This window comes from Accipiter gentilis, chromosome 1 (assembly GCF_929443795.1).
Source record: "Accipiter gentilis chromosome 1, bAccGen1.1, whole genome shotgun sequence".
In the NCBI taxonomy this organism is placed as follows: Eukaryota; Metazoa; Chordata; class Aves; order Accipitriformes; family Accipitridae; genus Astur; species Astur gentilis.
This window is the reverse complement of record NC_064880.1, coordinates 14754105-14768214: the sequence shown is the minus strand read 5'-3', so window position 1 is coordinate 14768214 and position 14110 is coordinate 14754105. Positions and strand designations below refer to the sequence as shown.

The window sequence follows — 14110 nt, the reverse complement described above, 5'->3', positions numbered from 1 at the left end:
TGATCAAATGTCTGTGCTTTTAAGTCTTCTTTTTTTGGTATTGCTTAAGCACTTCTCCACTTGGACCACGCATATAAATAAGTAAATAAATAAAAGTAATCTCAGTGCTGTCCTGCCAACTTTTCATATAGATTAGCCAGCAAAGGGCTGATCCAGCACAGAGGAATTGAAAATTTCACTGCAGAACAAAAAAACAGAACGGCTCTGCATTCAAACTGCAAACTACTCTAGAGTTTTGTCTGTTCTTGAGAAGCAGAGATGCCTCTACCAAGCTCTCCACAGTCACAATGGTACCGATTTCTAAAGGTAGACAAAAGGAGATAGGGATACCTACTGATTAAGCTAATCAAGGTTTGCCTCTGCTTGCTAGCCTGCACAAGCTGAAATAGTACTTTTCCAGCATGTAAACAAGACAGGAACTTCACATAGCTCCTCTGATTCCCCTTCTACTCCAAAGAAAAGCTTGATAATATATAGTTCTTGAGCCTAGGCTCAAACTCACAATGATGGAAAAGAAAAACAATTTCTCCCACCCCCCAAACACTTAGACTAAAGGGGTGATATCAACATGAGAATCAGTACCTCTGAGCTGTGAATAGGCAATACAAGTCCACTCTCCGCGGCCATTTCCTACACAAGTACATCTCATCATATGGCCCATGTCATGTTGTTTATCCCACTGGTCCCCAACACGGTACATGACACCATCATTGGTTGTGCAGATTTCTTCATGGGCTGTTTGAGAAGAAAGCAAGAGGATACTTTATGTGGCTAGAATTAACAACATCTTGAGGGCTTAGAGCATTTGTAATGCCCCTTCATACTGTGTAGTGGTTTCTGCATCTTAACAAGGAAGCTTTAGGCACCCACTCAATTTCAAACAGCATTTTTGCTGGCTGGTGACATTCTGTAAGCGCAGATCCCTTGTAGGGGCTCATTCATTTCAATTTTCTTTTTAAAGCTACTAGAAATAGCTTCTGTACAACGTCCAAGGGGTTCTGCGTGAAAGAAGTAGTTCTTGTTACATGCATGCCTTTATATGAGCATAGCCATTTGAAGACCTGTGTGTTCCACAATCTGTTTAAGGACTCAGATGCTGCATTGCCATTAGTTATCAAATTTCATTTAAGAATTAGCAGTCACACTCCCTTACACATGTCCGCTGCTGACATCACGGAGACTAGCATGGATTGTAGGAATGGACTACAACATTGATTTTGACATAACTGCTATTTTCAGGGTAACACACTGATATTAAAAGTACAGACTTAGTCCTAACCACAGATTGGACAAGATGAAGTGATAAGCCATAAGGGAGAAGCTTTGGTAGATGCAAGATAAAAACCTCACTTGCTACAAAGGACTATATTTCAATGTTCTCTAATGGATCTACACCAGTTTGCACCAGTTGAGGAGTGTGCCTACCACTGGCTTGTAGCAAGGAAGTAATAAAAATTGCCTTCTCCTGGCATTACCTAAGTCTCTGCTACAGGTGATCAGTGGGAAGAAGAAAAAAGACAAAACAAAACAAAACTTCAGAAATGCCTTAAAGGGTTTTATGCTGGAATGCAGCTCACTGGAAGTCATCAATAACTGACCAATGACAAGACAGTTCTTTACTTTCCAGCTCAAAGAACCACTTATAGGTATTCCATAATCCCTTTATGGCTCTCAGCCTTACCAGCCATAGGGCAGAAACCAAATTTCTGGTCAGCATCATAGTTCTCGGTGGTTCCACACCACTTCATGTTGTCTCTCCGTCCCTCAGAAGTACAGTCAGTGTAGTTGCGGTTGTTGTACAGGAAGGGGAAGTGGCACAGAGCACCATTGGAATTGCCACCACGTGTCTGGACCAAAACTGTACAAAAGTGAAAAGAAAACAGATGCAAATGAAGCCCCCATTCTCCCTTAGCATGCGTGGAAGAGCTTGGAAAACAAACCACTAGCACTATTTTTTCCCCACATGTACCCTGTACATTATCCACAGGCCTCCTTCTTGGCTTTAATTAATTCAGATGTGGAAACATAAGCCTTGCCCAAGGTCAATTCAGTTCAAACATTGCTTTGGAAGGAGCTGTGAAGCCAACCATGGGACTTCCTGGGGAATAAGGAAAACCAAAGCTTACTGTGTTTGGGAATTAGCTTTGCAGGCCCTTTGTGCCAAAGCCCGGGGAATCAAACTCACGGTTCTCAGCATACCTGTATTATCTCACTGAGGTTATTACCCTGTTGTGCCCTTTTGCTTAAAGTAAAGCCTTAGCCCTCAGGAAAGGGTTAGAATTCAGTTATGTACAATACAAGTCAAAACCCCTCTGCAGGTTGGAAGCTTCATATTTTGCAAGCAGCAGTGGAAAGAGGGCTGTAATCTACCTGAACTACTCACCTCTTGAGCAACTCTGCTTTACAAATAACAGAGAACAAGGAGGCATTTGCTGAAGTTTTTCTATATTGATATTTCTCATTCCCCACAGTGTATTACAAGAAGTCTCACTAAAACAAGAATGTGTGTGTGTGGACAGGGACAGTGGGTTTTGGGTTTCTTTTTGTTTTGGGTTGGTTTTATTATTTTTTTAAAAGAAGAATATTTTATGTGCTGCAGAGAAAGGCTTGACTTCTGTCAGAAAAAACAACTAAAGCACAACAGAGTAAAAAAAAAAAAAAATCTATGCAGAGTAAGCACTATTTTCATGTGGGAATGTGAAAAATTCTCTCCAAGGTCAGATCCCACAGAAGCTGCCTAGATACTGTTCCATGATGTCTGAAGGGCTTTCCAGGAGGTGCAACCACACAGGTAGATCTGTGCTGTGAAGGGAACACTGACCATCCACAGGCAAGAGGGAATGCTGACACATTAGTCATGCACCAGCTCTTGATCAGGGACCACAAATCACATTAAAATTACTGCTATATATGGCAACATGGCTAGATAGTGAGGACGGAGGGAGTGACAGAGGACTGCACAAACTGTACTCCATGGATATCTTCTTCGCAGCCTAATATGGACATTACCACAGCAATTCACCCAAGCAAAGGCAAAGTCCAAGTATCCTTTGGGCAAAAGCTCTATCCTGATAAGGTACTCCTGTTCTAAGGTCAGCTCAGAGGAGAGAGAACAGGACTCAGACTACACCTGTATCATCCTAAGCACCCTCCAAAGTTGCCAAGGGGATGAAAGTACCCTGATACTAGGCAGCCCTCCCATTCACAGGGCTGCGTTGCTGCTGAGGAACGGCTAGAGTCCCTCCAGACCACCGGAATTGTTCAGGCAGCCTGTCCCTATGTTCTCTGCTCCTCCCTCCATCTGTGCACGAGGGTCACGTGTATGTGAAGATCCTCCAAGAAGAACTTACCATTCTGCTCAGTACAGAAGGAGTATCTCCTGTCCTGCTCGAAGTTGGAAGTGGTGCTGCACCAGAGGTGCCCATCTGTGCGGCCTTCCGTGGTGCAGGAATAGAAAGTCCGTCCATCGTACGTGAAAGGAAGAACACAGGCTTCTCCATCAGAATTACCACCATACGTTTGGGTCACAGCTTTAAAACAAGCAAATCACAGTATTAGACTCTGGCTTAAAGCAATCCCCAAATCTTATGGCTCTGAAACAGCAATAGCCCCTCTGGGCCAAGTCACTGGCTGCTGTGAACCCACACTGACTGCCATGGACCTGGGCCAATACACACCAACAGATGACTTAGCTCCGCAGCTGTGTCATTCTTTTACATTCTTTTGCAAACATATATTATTGCAGCTTGATTTGAATAAAGTTATTAATGCCGCTCCCCAAGGGCTCTGTTTTCCCTCAGCAGGTTATATATAACTCACTGGGAAATGTTTCTGCCCTACAGAACCAGGCTTCAAATAACCAAAACAACTGTTTCTTCACCCCTTGCACTTTTCTGCAGTATGTCTTCTTCAGAAGACATTTCTGATACACACACAAAAGGATTCTACTTTGAAATTAAACCACACGGCAGTCCCAAAGATCTCACTGAACCGAACAGGCACTAAATACAAACCCATACCTATTTCCTGGCAGCTGACTCCATTGCCCAGGCAGGTACAAAGCATTTGCTGGCTGCCCTGTGTCTTGAGCCACTGCATACCCACAGAGTACACCACTCCATTATCAGTTATGCACTGGCCATACGGCTGAGGCTGGGGCTGTTGAGGTTGGGGCTGGTACAATGCAGTCTGCACATTCGTGAAGCTAGGAGAGCCAGATCCTGCAGCAGAACATGGGAGAGAAGCAAGACGTTACATGCAAAGCTAAAGAACAGAATGCTTCAATTAAATGCTGAGATAATAAAACCTTAGGCACTCCATCAGACTGAAGGCACAACTGTCTCAGCTTCCCTAGACACATTTGAATTATTCCACTTAGCAAACTTCAAAATTAAAAGAACAACTCCCAGTTCTGCTGATGATAGCCTTTGGTTTCCACCACTGTAGAGTGGCTTTAGAAAAGATTAAGAGTCAGCTGCTTTTCACAGGAATTGTTTGGAAACAATTTTTTTGGAAAAATTTTTTTAGTTGAAGGAAATCTAGAATAGAAAAATTAAGATCAGTGACAAGGCAATAAAAAATTACTAAGGAAGCAGGGAGATAAGGCAAAAGGATTCATTTCGAATTTTTCATTGAAAAAGAAAAACAAAACACAAATGTATTCATTTACTCTGGAATTTTTAAACTTTGAATCAAAGTTTTTGGCCCATTATCATTTGGAATAATACTGAGAGACAAAGAGGCTTGTTGTCTACATGACGGAAATTTTTGCTAATGATTCCCACAGGAACCTCCACAAATTCAGCTCTGCTGAAATAGGGGAAATAATAATGGAAACAAAATACTGGCACCCTTGAAGCTTTGTGCATTTTGAAGTTTTGACCTGAGAGTTTGACGTTAACTTGCTGGTACTGAATAGTTAAAGGTCATTTACCAAGAAAAATTCAATGTAGGTACTGCAGGAAATCAGAGAAGTTTTACATTGCACTCAACAACAGGAACCCCAGATCTTTAAAACAGCAAAAAAGAATTTAGAAGCTTAAGCCTTTAACAAATGTTGGGCAAAAAATACATGCTACCTATAAACCAGGTAGTGTTTCATACCAAAATTACAAGCTATCTACTGTACGTGTATTAAATAGCATTGTATGCATTCCTTGACATTTCTGGGTTTTAAAGCTCAACCATTAGTAGGTGTATTCTTCTTGTCAAAGAAACCAGATGGTCTCAGTGGAGTTTAAATTAAGGACATTTCAAGAAAGTTACCCTGAGGCAAATACATACAAGTTCAATTATTAACTTGAAGTGCCATGCTTCCAAGACAAAGCTAGTAGATAGTTCCTGTGGATGCATGGTCCTAGATGTGATTTACTGCACTGGGATTGTGGAGGCAATCACATCTGTATGTGCAAGCCCCATTTGTACATGGAAACAAGGTATAAATTAATCTTATTCTACACATGCGTAAACAAGGAGCATCTCGGGAACTCTGACCCTCTTTGCTGCTGATCTTTCCCTGACAAGACTCTTAAATACCTAAATTAGGATGGCACAATTCAACACCAAATCCTAGCCATTCAAAATGTGGCATTCCTTGTCCCTTCCCCTACTTTACACACTATGATGCCCCACTTACCAGTGCTAGTCGTATGTAGGGATGTGTGTCTTTCACATTTCCATTCACCTCTGCCATTACCAGTACAGATGCACTGAAGCAAGTTTCCACGGTTATCCTTCTTGCTCCAGGTGTCTCCAATTCTGTAGGAAGTCTTGGTGTCATGGTCATTGCACCTATCTGTACAAGGAACATGACTGTTAGCTATTTCTGCATTAGATGGCTTCACCATGCAATTTATAGTACTGAACCACTAACACTATCAAATGAGCTGATAGTTTAAAGCCTTTATTGAAAGCCCACATCATTTTCTGTGGCCCACTATTGCAAGTCCCATATGCACTAAAGCCTGCATTAAACTGCATAGTCTGAGAGCATCTGAAAATCCTTATGCTTTAGTTTAAGGGAAAATACCCATTTATTTCCAAACTGCAATTTCACTTTGTAGCCATTGTGAAAATTAGCATCATAACATTACCAGTGTGAACATGGCAAGCTATCTTCAAAATCAATGTGAAAAAGCACATTCTGGATTGAAAACATTCCTGCTAGTTACTTTTAAAGCTATTTTAAGCCCATTCTGTCTGACATACACCTTTAAAGCTTAAACTTGTTTTAATGTCTTTTTTTAATTTTTTTAAAGACGAAGTGTTTGTAGCTGGGTCACTTCATATTATACACAGTGCACAGCTCAAGTTCAGGGCTCTATTTCAGCTAGAAGAAACGAAAACCTGTTTGAGGGCAATATGTTAAATTCCATTTCTTCCAAAAGAAGTGTGCTTGAAGCTCCAGTAAAGTTAATATAAGCTGCTCATGTCATACCACGAATATTAGACTTCCTAAATCTCCCTGTTGTCTTTAATAACCCACAGCCCCTGATGAATTGAGTAAACGGGTTCAAAGGACAGCATAACAAACTACTTTTGTCTGGATGCCAGATCCACATGGATTAACAAGTTGTTCTTCCATTACAACATTTTACCTTCTCATTCAAGGGCAACCTGATACAGTGGCTCAAATATAATCATGGATCAATGAACACAGATTTATGAAGAACTGTGGAAGGACATATGCATCATACCAGATTGCCACTAAAGGATCACACAGGATAGAATATGAATGTGGAATACACATTACTAATTGCAGTAGTTAAAATGACCAAAAATTGAGTATTTGCCAGAAGGGTGGTAAATTGGTGTAGTATTCACAATATAAATTTGCAAATGCAAAAAAAAAAACCCTGTCTTAGGGACACTCAGATTCTCAAGTTAGACAACTGAAAGCGGAAATGTCCCCCAAGAAATCAGCTGTGATTCTGGAAAACACTGGCCTTAAGATACGTAACAGCAACTCATACTGAAGCATAATGCCACTTTGTGGGCTACAGCTATCGTTTTACATACATATATTTGAATTTCTCCATTTGACTACATTTGAAAAAAACAAAATGAAAAATTAACAGATCATTTTACTGTAATTTCCCCTAGGATACAACAACGCCGACCTCAGTTAATGGGAGGAAAGATACCGCCAAATCATTTTTATTAGTAATAACAACTCCTCCAAAATTCACAAACAACACATTCTGTTTTATTCATTCCTATTTGACAATTAATGATTTTTCCCCATGTGTTTTTAACAGACTTAATATTGTCAAGCCTGATTTGATTTTTACAGCTTATTTCTTGACCAAGTCTCTCCAGATCTTCAGTTTTAATCACAACCCTCCTTAGTGTTTTAGTTCTTTACAGCTCTGCTGTTTATACCAGCAGAAAGCCATTATCTGTGTGCCCCAAGACAACTGAATATGAGGCAATTTAAAGGCTACAGAAGAGCTTCTCAAACCTTGCGTAACAAAGGTATAAGGTACAAAGTTAACTTTTCTTGAGGCAACTGGTGTAAACCATGATAGCTCCATAACAGAGCTTGCTCCTAACAAAACTGGAACAGAAGGCACATAAACAAGCAAGATTTAGGATTTGAAAAGCGCTGTTTGCTTTGCAAACACAAATAAAATAGAATATTTACAGTAATGTCCTTCAATGATGTAAAAACTAAAAAAGTCACCTGCACTGGTGAAGCATGTTTACACTGAAGACAAAATGGTAGGAAAAACTAACAAGCTAGATGGGACAGCAGACAAAACAAACCCTGTTTCAGCTAACATATACATTGAACAGTAATAAAGAGAAAAAATGAGAAAACATTTTAATCTGGCAGATCCTGCTGTTGGAGCAGGTAACTCTTCCTCTTTAAAAGCACCTAATTCTCCCTCAGGAGGCTACTTTAAAAAACAGAAACAGAGATATTAAGCCAAACTCTGCCATTTTGCAGACCAAGCAATTCCCCCAACTTCCTGGGGGATGCGCGGCTCTGACTCAGCTGGCCTGTGGTTTTCTTAAACCTTTCTCTCTAAAGCAGCTTAAAACCCTAAATAATCCAGCTGTTCTGTCACCAGCACAGATCGCGAGCTCTCCCATATGTCCCCAGATGACAAATAGCAACCAGTATGCGCAAATGTTCCCCTCTCACCTCAGAGGGATCTGTTTCCCACCTCTTTTCAGGCAATGGCCATCCCTCTAAAACTAGTCACTTGCAACAGTGCAGAAAAAGGAATACCTTTTCTTTTTGACGGACAGATTTGAAAAATAAGCAAGATAAATAAAACAGAGCAGCCAGCAGATGCCAAGCCACCACTTACTTCTGGAGGTGCAGGTGATACGGCCGCTGCCCTCCCCCAGGCAGGTGCAGTCCACCATCATCCAGCCCTGGTAGGGCTTCTCCCAGGTCTCACCGACCACGTAGGACGTCCCGGCTGTGTTGTCATAGCATCGCTCAGCTGCAAGAGGGAAGGGGATAAGAGTCCACCCAGGGCTATCCCACATTGGGACGCCTCCAGGAAGACAAGGAAGAAAAGGCCATACACCCTGACTGAGCTGGGGGAGAAGGGAGCCATCACTTACCCACAGGCTTGCAGGTCCACTCGCCCTTCCCATTGCCCAGGCACACGCACTCCAGCATGTAGCCGCCAGTCTCATGGGGCCGGCGCCAGGTATCGCCGATCTTGTAGGACTGGCCACCCTCATGGCAGCGATCTGCCGCGGGAGAGATGGGAGCTGAGGTGAGTGACACCACCAGGGACAGCATCAAAGGGAAAAGGTAAGGGGCACCTGGCCAGGGGCAAAGGCGGTCAGCTGGGGCAGAGGTGGGAGGCAGTGAGGAGAAGGAGGGGGGCAGGCAATGGCCACCACCTCCTCCAGCCTGCAAAATGGCACCTACCATTTTCCACTGGTACCCGCCATTTTCTGACCCTCCCCAGCCCTGTCTTCTCAGCTAACCCCCTCCAGGTTTCAAACCATGGCTGAGACCTGGCTGGTGAAAGGGGAATTCCCAGGGCCTGAGGAGGTGCTGTTTCTCCCTCAGGCCCCACTCAGCCTGAGGGCTGGCAAGGGAGGGTTTGCCTCCATCTTGTTCTGAGGTGGTACAGCTTGGGACTCTCTGTGGCCGTCCCTATATAGCATGAGGGACATGGTGGCCAGGCCAGCATGTGGAGAATAAAGAGGTGCTTGGTGTGACACCCCAGCGGGACATCAGTCCTCTTGGGTTTGGAAACCCTGCCCTAGAAAGGCAGATTCCCAACCTCCTGGTGCCCCGCAGCCCTGAGGCAGTCCAGACCCACCACTTGGCCCAGGCTCAGGGAGCAAAAGAAGGTGAAGGGCAGTTTGCAAACATAGGGTCTTCTTCCAAGGAAATGAGGAAAAACACATACCTGGTCATTTATTAGGAGCCACTAAAATGTTTCATTAGCTCATTTATGAAAGCAAGGAATCTAAGAGTTATGAAGATTGATTCAAAGCCAGTTGCAGTCAATGCAACTCTCCAGTGACCTCTAAACCAGGTTGATGATGACAAAATGAGACCGCTCTTATGTTTGCAATTTCCTTACCAACTCTTTCTTTTCTTACAAGTCTTAACATCCCTGCCCAATAAAATGCTGTTAAATTCAGAAGGGCTTCAGCTCTACCTGTTAGATTCAATGCATTTTTTTTTCCATGCTATAATGATGGCTGGCTTCTGAGCCCTCTGTGGAAATGCTACTAGGATCAGCACGTGTGTCTTAAACAAGAAACTGCATACTTTCAAGAATAAGGCTCTTCTCAAAAGGTGTCTCAGGGACTTTGAAATCTCAGTCTAAAAGTCCTGACACAGTGATCTTCATCTCTGCTCACAGAAAGTCTAATTATGAACTGAAAGGAAAATGTGAACAATTCAGTGGCTTAAGGAAAGGATTTCCAGAGACACAAAAAGGAGAGCTGGGGAGAAAGGACCAAGGGAAGAGAGGGAGGAACAAGAAGAAAGTATGGGTCAGGTTGGTGAAGAAGGAGTTGCATAAACATGTTGACCTGGCGTCTGGGTATCAAACACCAGCTCCCTCAGGGACAAGTGTTGGCATGGCATTTTTGGAGGACAGGGGGACTGGCTCTCAGATGGTATTTATTATTATTTATTCAGAGTAGTACCATTAATGCTGGTGGTGTTTTATTCTGACTCCCCAGCTGCAGAGCAGACCCTCACTACTTTTCTTCCAGTCAAAAAACTACTGTTGTCAATGCGTCTGTGAAGATGTAATACACTCTTGTACGTAGTAAATGTACTAACCTGTATGGCTGGACACTAACAGTAATTTTTGTCCTATGTTTTTACACATAGCACTTTACCTCTTAAATAAAAGAGGAATCTGGTTGTGCAAATGTATGTACATTGGGCAAGGACTTTCAATTCCAAGATTTTAATGGGCTTTGTCTGGATTTAACACCCCAACCCTAGCTAATGGGCATTGGGAATACTGTGTAAATTGCTCTGGAAAATATGACACTAAGGAACAATAGCTCTAGTAATAGGCTCTTAGTTACATACTGGCAATGGTGCAACTGATTCTCCCACGTCCAGCTCCAATGCAAGTACAGTCCCAGATCATGGAGTCCTTGGGGCGCTCGTAAGTCTCCCCTACTCGGTAAGTGGATCCAGTGTATTTGTCAAAGCAAGTCTCTTCAGCTATGAGGGGAGAAAAGTCAACTTCATGTAACAATACCAGTAACATGTACAGTCAACAGAAACACACATTCCTTGCCTCCTCACACAGATGCTCTTTTTTTTCTGGGGAAAAAAATGCATCTCAGTCTCCTCTTTCTTCCTGGGATGGAACAGCAGAGAGGAATTTGGGTGAAGTTAACCCCCTCAAGGTCCCCATGATGCTGAATAACTTCGACTTCCCTCCCCCAGTGAGCCAAAAGTTGAGCATGGCACGTGGGCAGGCATGCCCTGAAAGGATCAATCCTAGCTGCTTGAAGTGGAACAGTACAGAAGACAGGAGGGAGCAAACATCCCCTAGAAGCCGTGTGCTTTGTCATGCTAATTCTCCTCATTCTGACTTGGCAAAAAATTGAGTATATTAATCCCAAATTCTGCAGCAGTCCCACCGAAGTCAACAGCACTACTTGCTAATTGTTCACACTCACGCATGAGTAAGTGATTACCGAATGGTTATGTCAGTGCTGCCACCAGACTGGAGATCTGCAACAGAAGAACCTTCTTCACTATTGGACAAAGTTAACTGTGCCATAAAGGAAACTTGCTATTGGACTTCAAAACTGTCAAACTTGGGAATCCCTGCAGGGAAAGGAAAGGTAGATTAACCCCCTTTTATGGGGGAGTAAGGGGATTGAGTATTCCTTAAAATACCCTAGCCATGAGGCAGGCAGCACACAAGCCTTGCAAAACAGATTGCTGGGATGCTCCCATCTGTGTTACATGAACACTGTCAGCCAGGAACCAGTTTTTCCTCTCTTATCTGCAGAGCAACATAAAGGAGCTATGGCGAACCAGTGGCTTCAGACCAACAAATACAGATCGATCGCATCTGATAATCTAAACTACATTGCATCCTAGAGAGACACATCTTCCAGCAGACACTGCATTTAAAGTTCTTTCTGTTACCTAAACTTTTTCTGCAGAAGACTAAACAATCTCATTTTACACTCAATTATAGAAAGCCCACAGCACGGCCAGGGGGCTGTGGAAAGCTGTAAGTTGAAATATTTTTAAACAAGCTGACGACACTGCACAGCTATGAAAAGTTGGGGTGAAGCAATCAAACAGCACAGAGCCAGAGCTGCAAAGTGACTCCAGATTTGAACTTCCCCATGCGAGTCCAGGAGTCAGTTCAGTTCATTATAAAGAAGAGGTTGGCTCCAAAATTAATGTTTAGATCCAATCCTCCAGAGAGATGAGTGATGTTTGGCTCAGGGTTCTGGTGGCAGGCCCATCACTAATGAAAAGCATTTCTTAAAATCCCAAGCCAGATCTTCAGTGTAATTGAGCATAGATCCGTTACTGACCCTAAGTATCAAACTTCAGCTGAAAACCCGGTCTGCCAGGTATAGCTCGGCACAAGGCTTAGCTTACTGGGCATCAAAAGCCATGCTGGTGTCTTGAAGCAGACAAAAAAAGACCACCAACTTACGTTCAGGCTTGCTTTCGCAGTTAAACCCTCTGCTTCCACCGTAGCAGGTACAGACCAGCGTGTTTCCCAGGTAAATGCGCTCCCACTGCTGGTTTATCTGATAGTATCTTCCATTGTCATAACAGGTCTCTGGAGGGGAGAGGAGGAGGCAGAGGGGGAAGAGAAAGAGAAGTTCGGAGTTACCGACGGCAGAGGCAGGCAGGGAAGGGGGATGGCACAGGCAAACCGCGCCGGCAGCGGGCACCGGCTGCTCCGCCGCAGCCTCGCACGTGTGCGGGTCCCGCCGCGCCCGAGGGGGAGCGCAGAGCCGAGCCGCCGAGCCCCAGGGACAGAAAAAAACGCCCGGGAGGCACCCAGCGGGGCCGGGGCTCCGGCTGCCGCCGCGTTCCGCAGGCTCGGAGAGACGCTCGCGTCCCGTGCGCGCTGCGCGGGGGCCGGGCCGGGCCGAGCCGAGCCCTCCACCGTACCGTGCCCTGCTCCTCCCGCGGGACCCCATTCCGGCGCGGTACTCACGCTTGCCCTGCGCCGGGGTGCCCTGCGGTACCGAGGTGGTCTGCGCCTGCCGCCGGCTCTTGCCGCCGCCTCCGCGGCGCTGTCCGTCCCCACCTCCCGCCGCTGCAGCCCCCAGGCAGAGAGCGAGCAGCGCCAGCCGCCACACGGTGCGGCCCGGCATCCTGGCACGGCACGGCACGGCACGGCACGGCACGGACAGCGGCGCCGCTCGCAGGCAGCCCGACGGACGGGACAGTGGCGCCGCCCGGGCGCTATATAGGGCGGGCGGCGCGGGGAGGGGGCGGCCGCCGCCGCCCCGGCGCCCATTGGCCTCGGCGCCGCCGGGGGGCCGGGCGGGGGCCGCCACCGCCCCAGCGAAGGCAGCCGGCGTGGCCCGGCCCGAGCCGAGCCGAGCCGAGCCGAGCCGAGCCGAGGCGGGCGGGGCGGGGGCTGCGAGCGGTGGGCAGCGCGGGAAGCCCGGTTGGGGTAGGAGGCCCGTCCCCGCAAGGAGAGCGGGCTGTAAGGAGGTCGTGCCATTTTGTGGAACGTTTGGCTTAACAAAATGGCTTTTTGGGGGAGAGGCAAAACTTTTCTTTTTCCTTTGAGCAACGCTGCCTGTAAGCTGATAGGGCTCCATTCAGCGGAAATAATGCTCTGCACAGGGGAGGTGAGACATAACATAGGTGTACAGGTTTGAAATAGGAAACCCTAAGTGATGTTTCATCTACTGCTGGTGACTCAGGGTTAAAATCTTTCATACCTCACTTGGAAAAAACGGTGTGTTCACATTCTGCTTAAAATAAATCTAATAGCCTCATTCTTTGACTTGATTTATTGCTATGCAAAATCAATTTTGAGAACAAAAGAAAAGTGAAAAAAGAAATGCTAGGCCTTGGACCCCTTTTAAGTATATGGGATTGCCAGCGTGATGATCTAATGTAACCTTGCTGTATACAAATTTTGTCCTTTCCTCTGTCTTCTTCCCATAACCATCTCTGCTGCTTTTGGGGGCGGGGGGGATCTCTTTTCCCTAGGTTGAAGGAATACTGCAAAGCAGAGAGCATGCACAGTGATTATGGCTCTCAAGCAGGAAGCCATTAGTGAGCGAAGCACAGTGTGCCGCATACTGGTACTATGCCTGGACCAGCATTGCAGATCATATAGGAAGGTCGTGTTGCTAACCTTTTTCATGCCTCTCACACATACTCTGTCTTGGCAAAGGGATTTTTAATCTAAAAGTCTACTGTGGTTCCTGATCTATTAAAACAACTCTTCAGACAAATGTGAGTGTGAAGTAGTCTACAGTGTTTCCATACACCTTAAGCTGAACATCCACAGGTCTTCATGACAGTTCAGCAAGTTGAGCACCAAGCTGTAGTTCCACTTACTGCAAACCAATTGTATTATCTTTACTGAAATGCAAGCAGTAATATCTCACTTGGGATGAGGACTCAGTAGACAGTGTACAGGTCCAGCACATG

At 45.2% G+C, this 14110-nt stretch overlaps 1 protein-coding gene across 6 annotated transcripts in view; it reads right to left on the bottom strand.

Annotated features, from left to right (window-relative positions):
* The window catches only part of FN1 (fibronectin 1), a 55595-nt gene extending 42742 nt beyond the window's left edge, over positions 1–12853 (bottom strand). For 3 of the 6 annotated variants that reach the window (XM_049801896.1, XM_049801920.1, XM_049801930.1), the window contains exons 1-10: positions 12651–12852; positions 12138–12266; positions 10532–10669; positions 8578–8709; positions 8316–8453; positions 5636–5794; positions 4020–4220; positions 3351–3530; positions 1682–1858; positions 583–735 (exon numbers count right to left, since the gene is read on the bottom strand). In XM_049801896.1, coding sequence (XP_049657853.1) covers positions 583–735; positions 1682–1858; positions 3351–3530; positions 4020–4220; positions 5636–5794; positions 8316–8453; positions 8578–8709; positions 10532–10669; positions 12138–12266; positions 12651–12810 — 1567 coding nt within the window. In that variant the 5' untranslated portion in view covers positions 12811–12852. Of the gene's footprint in view, positions 1–582; positions 736–1681; positions 1859–3350; positions 3531–4019; positions 4221–5635; positions 5795–8315; positions 8454–8577; positions 8710–10531; positions 10670–12137; positions 12267–12650 lie in introns of all 6 variants that reach the window. The other 3 variants (XM_049801900.1, XM_049801909.1, XM_049801940.1) reach the window with 2 other exon arrangements.
* Between the last annotated feature and the right edge of the window lie 1257 nt (positions 12854–14110).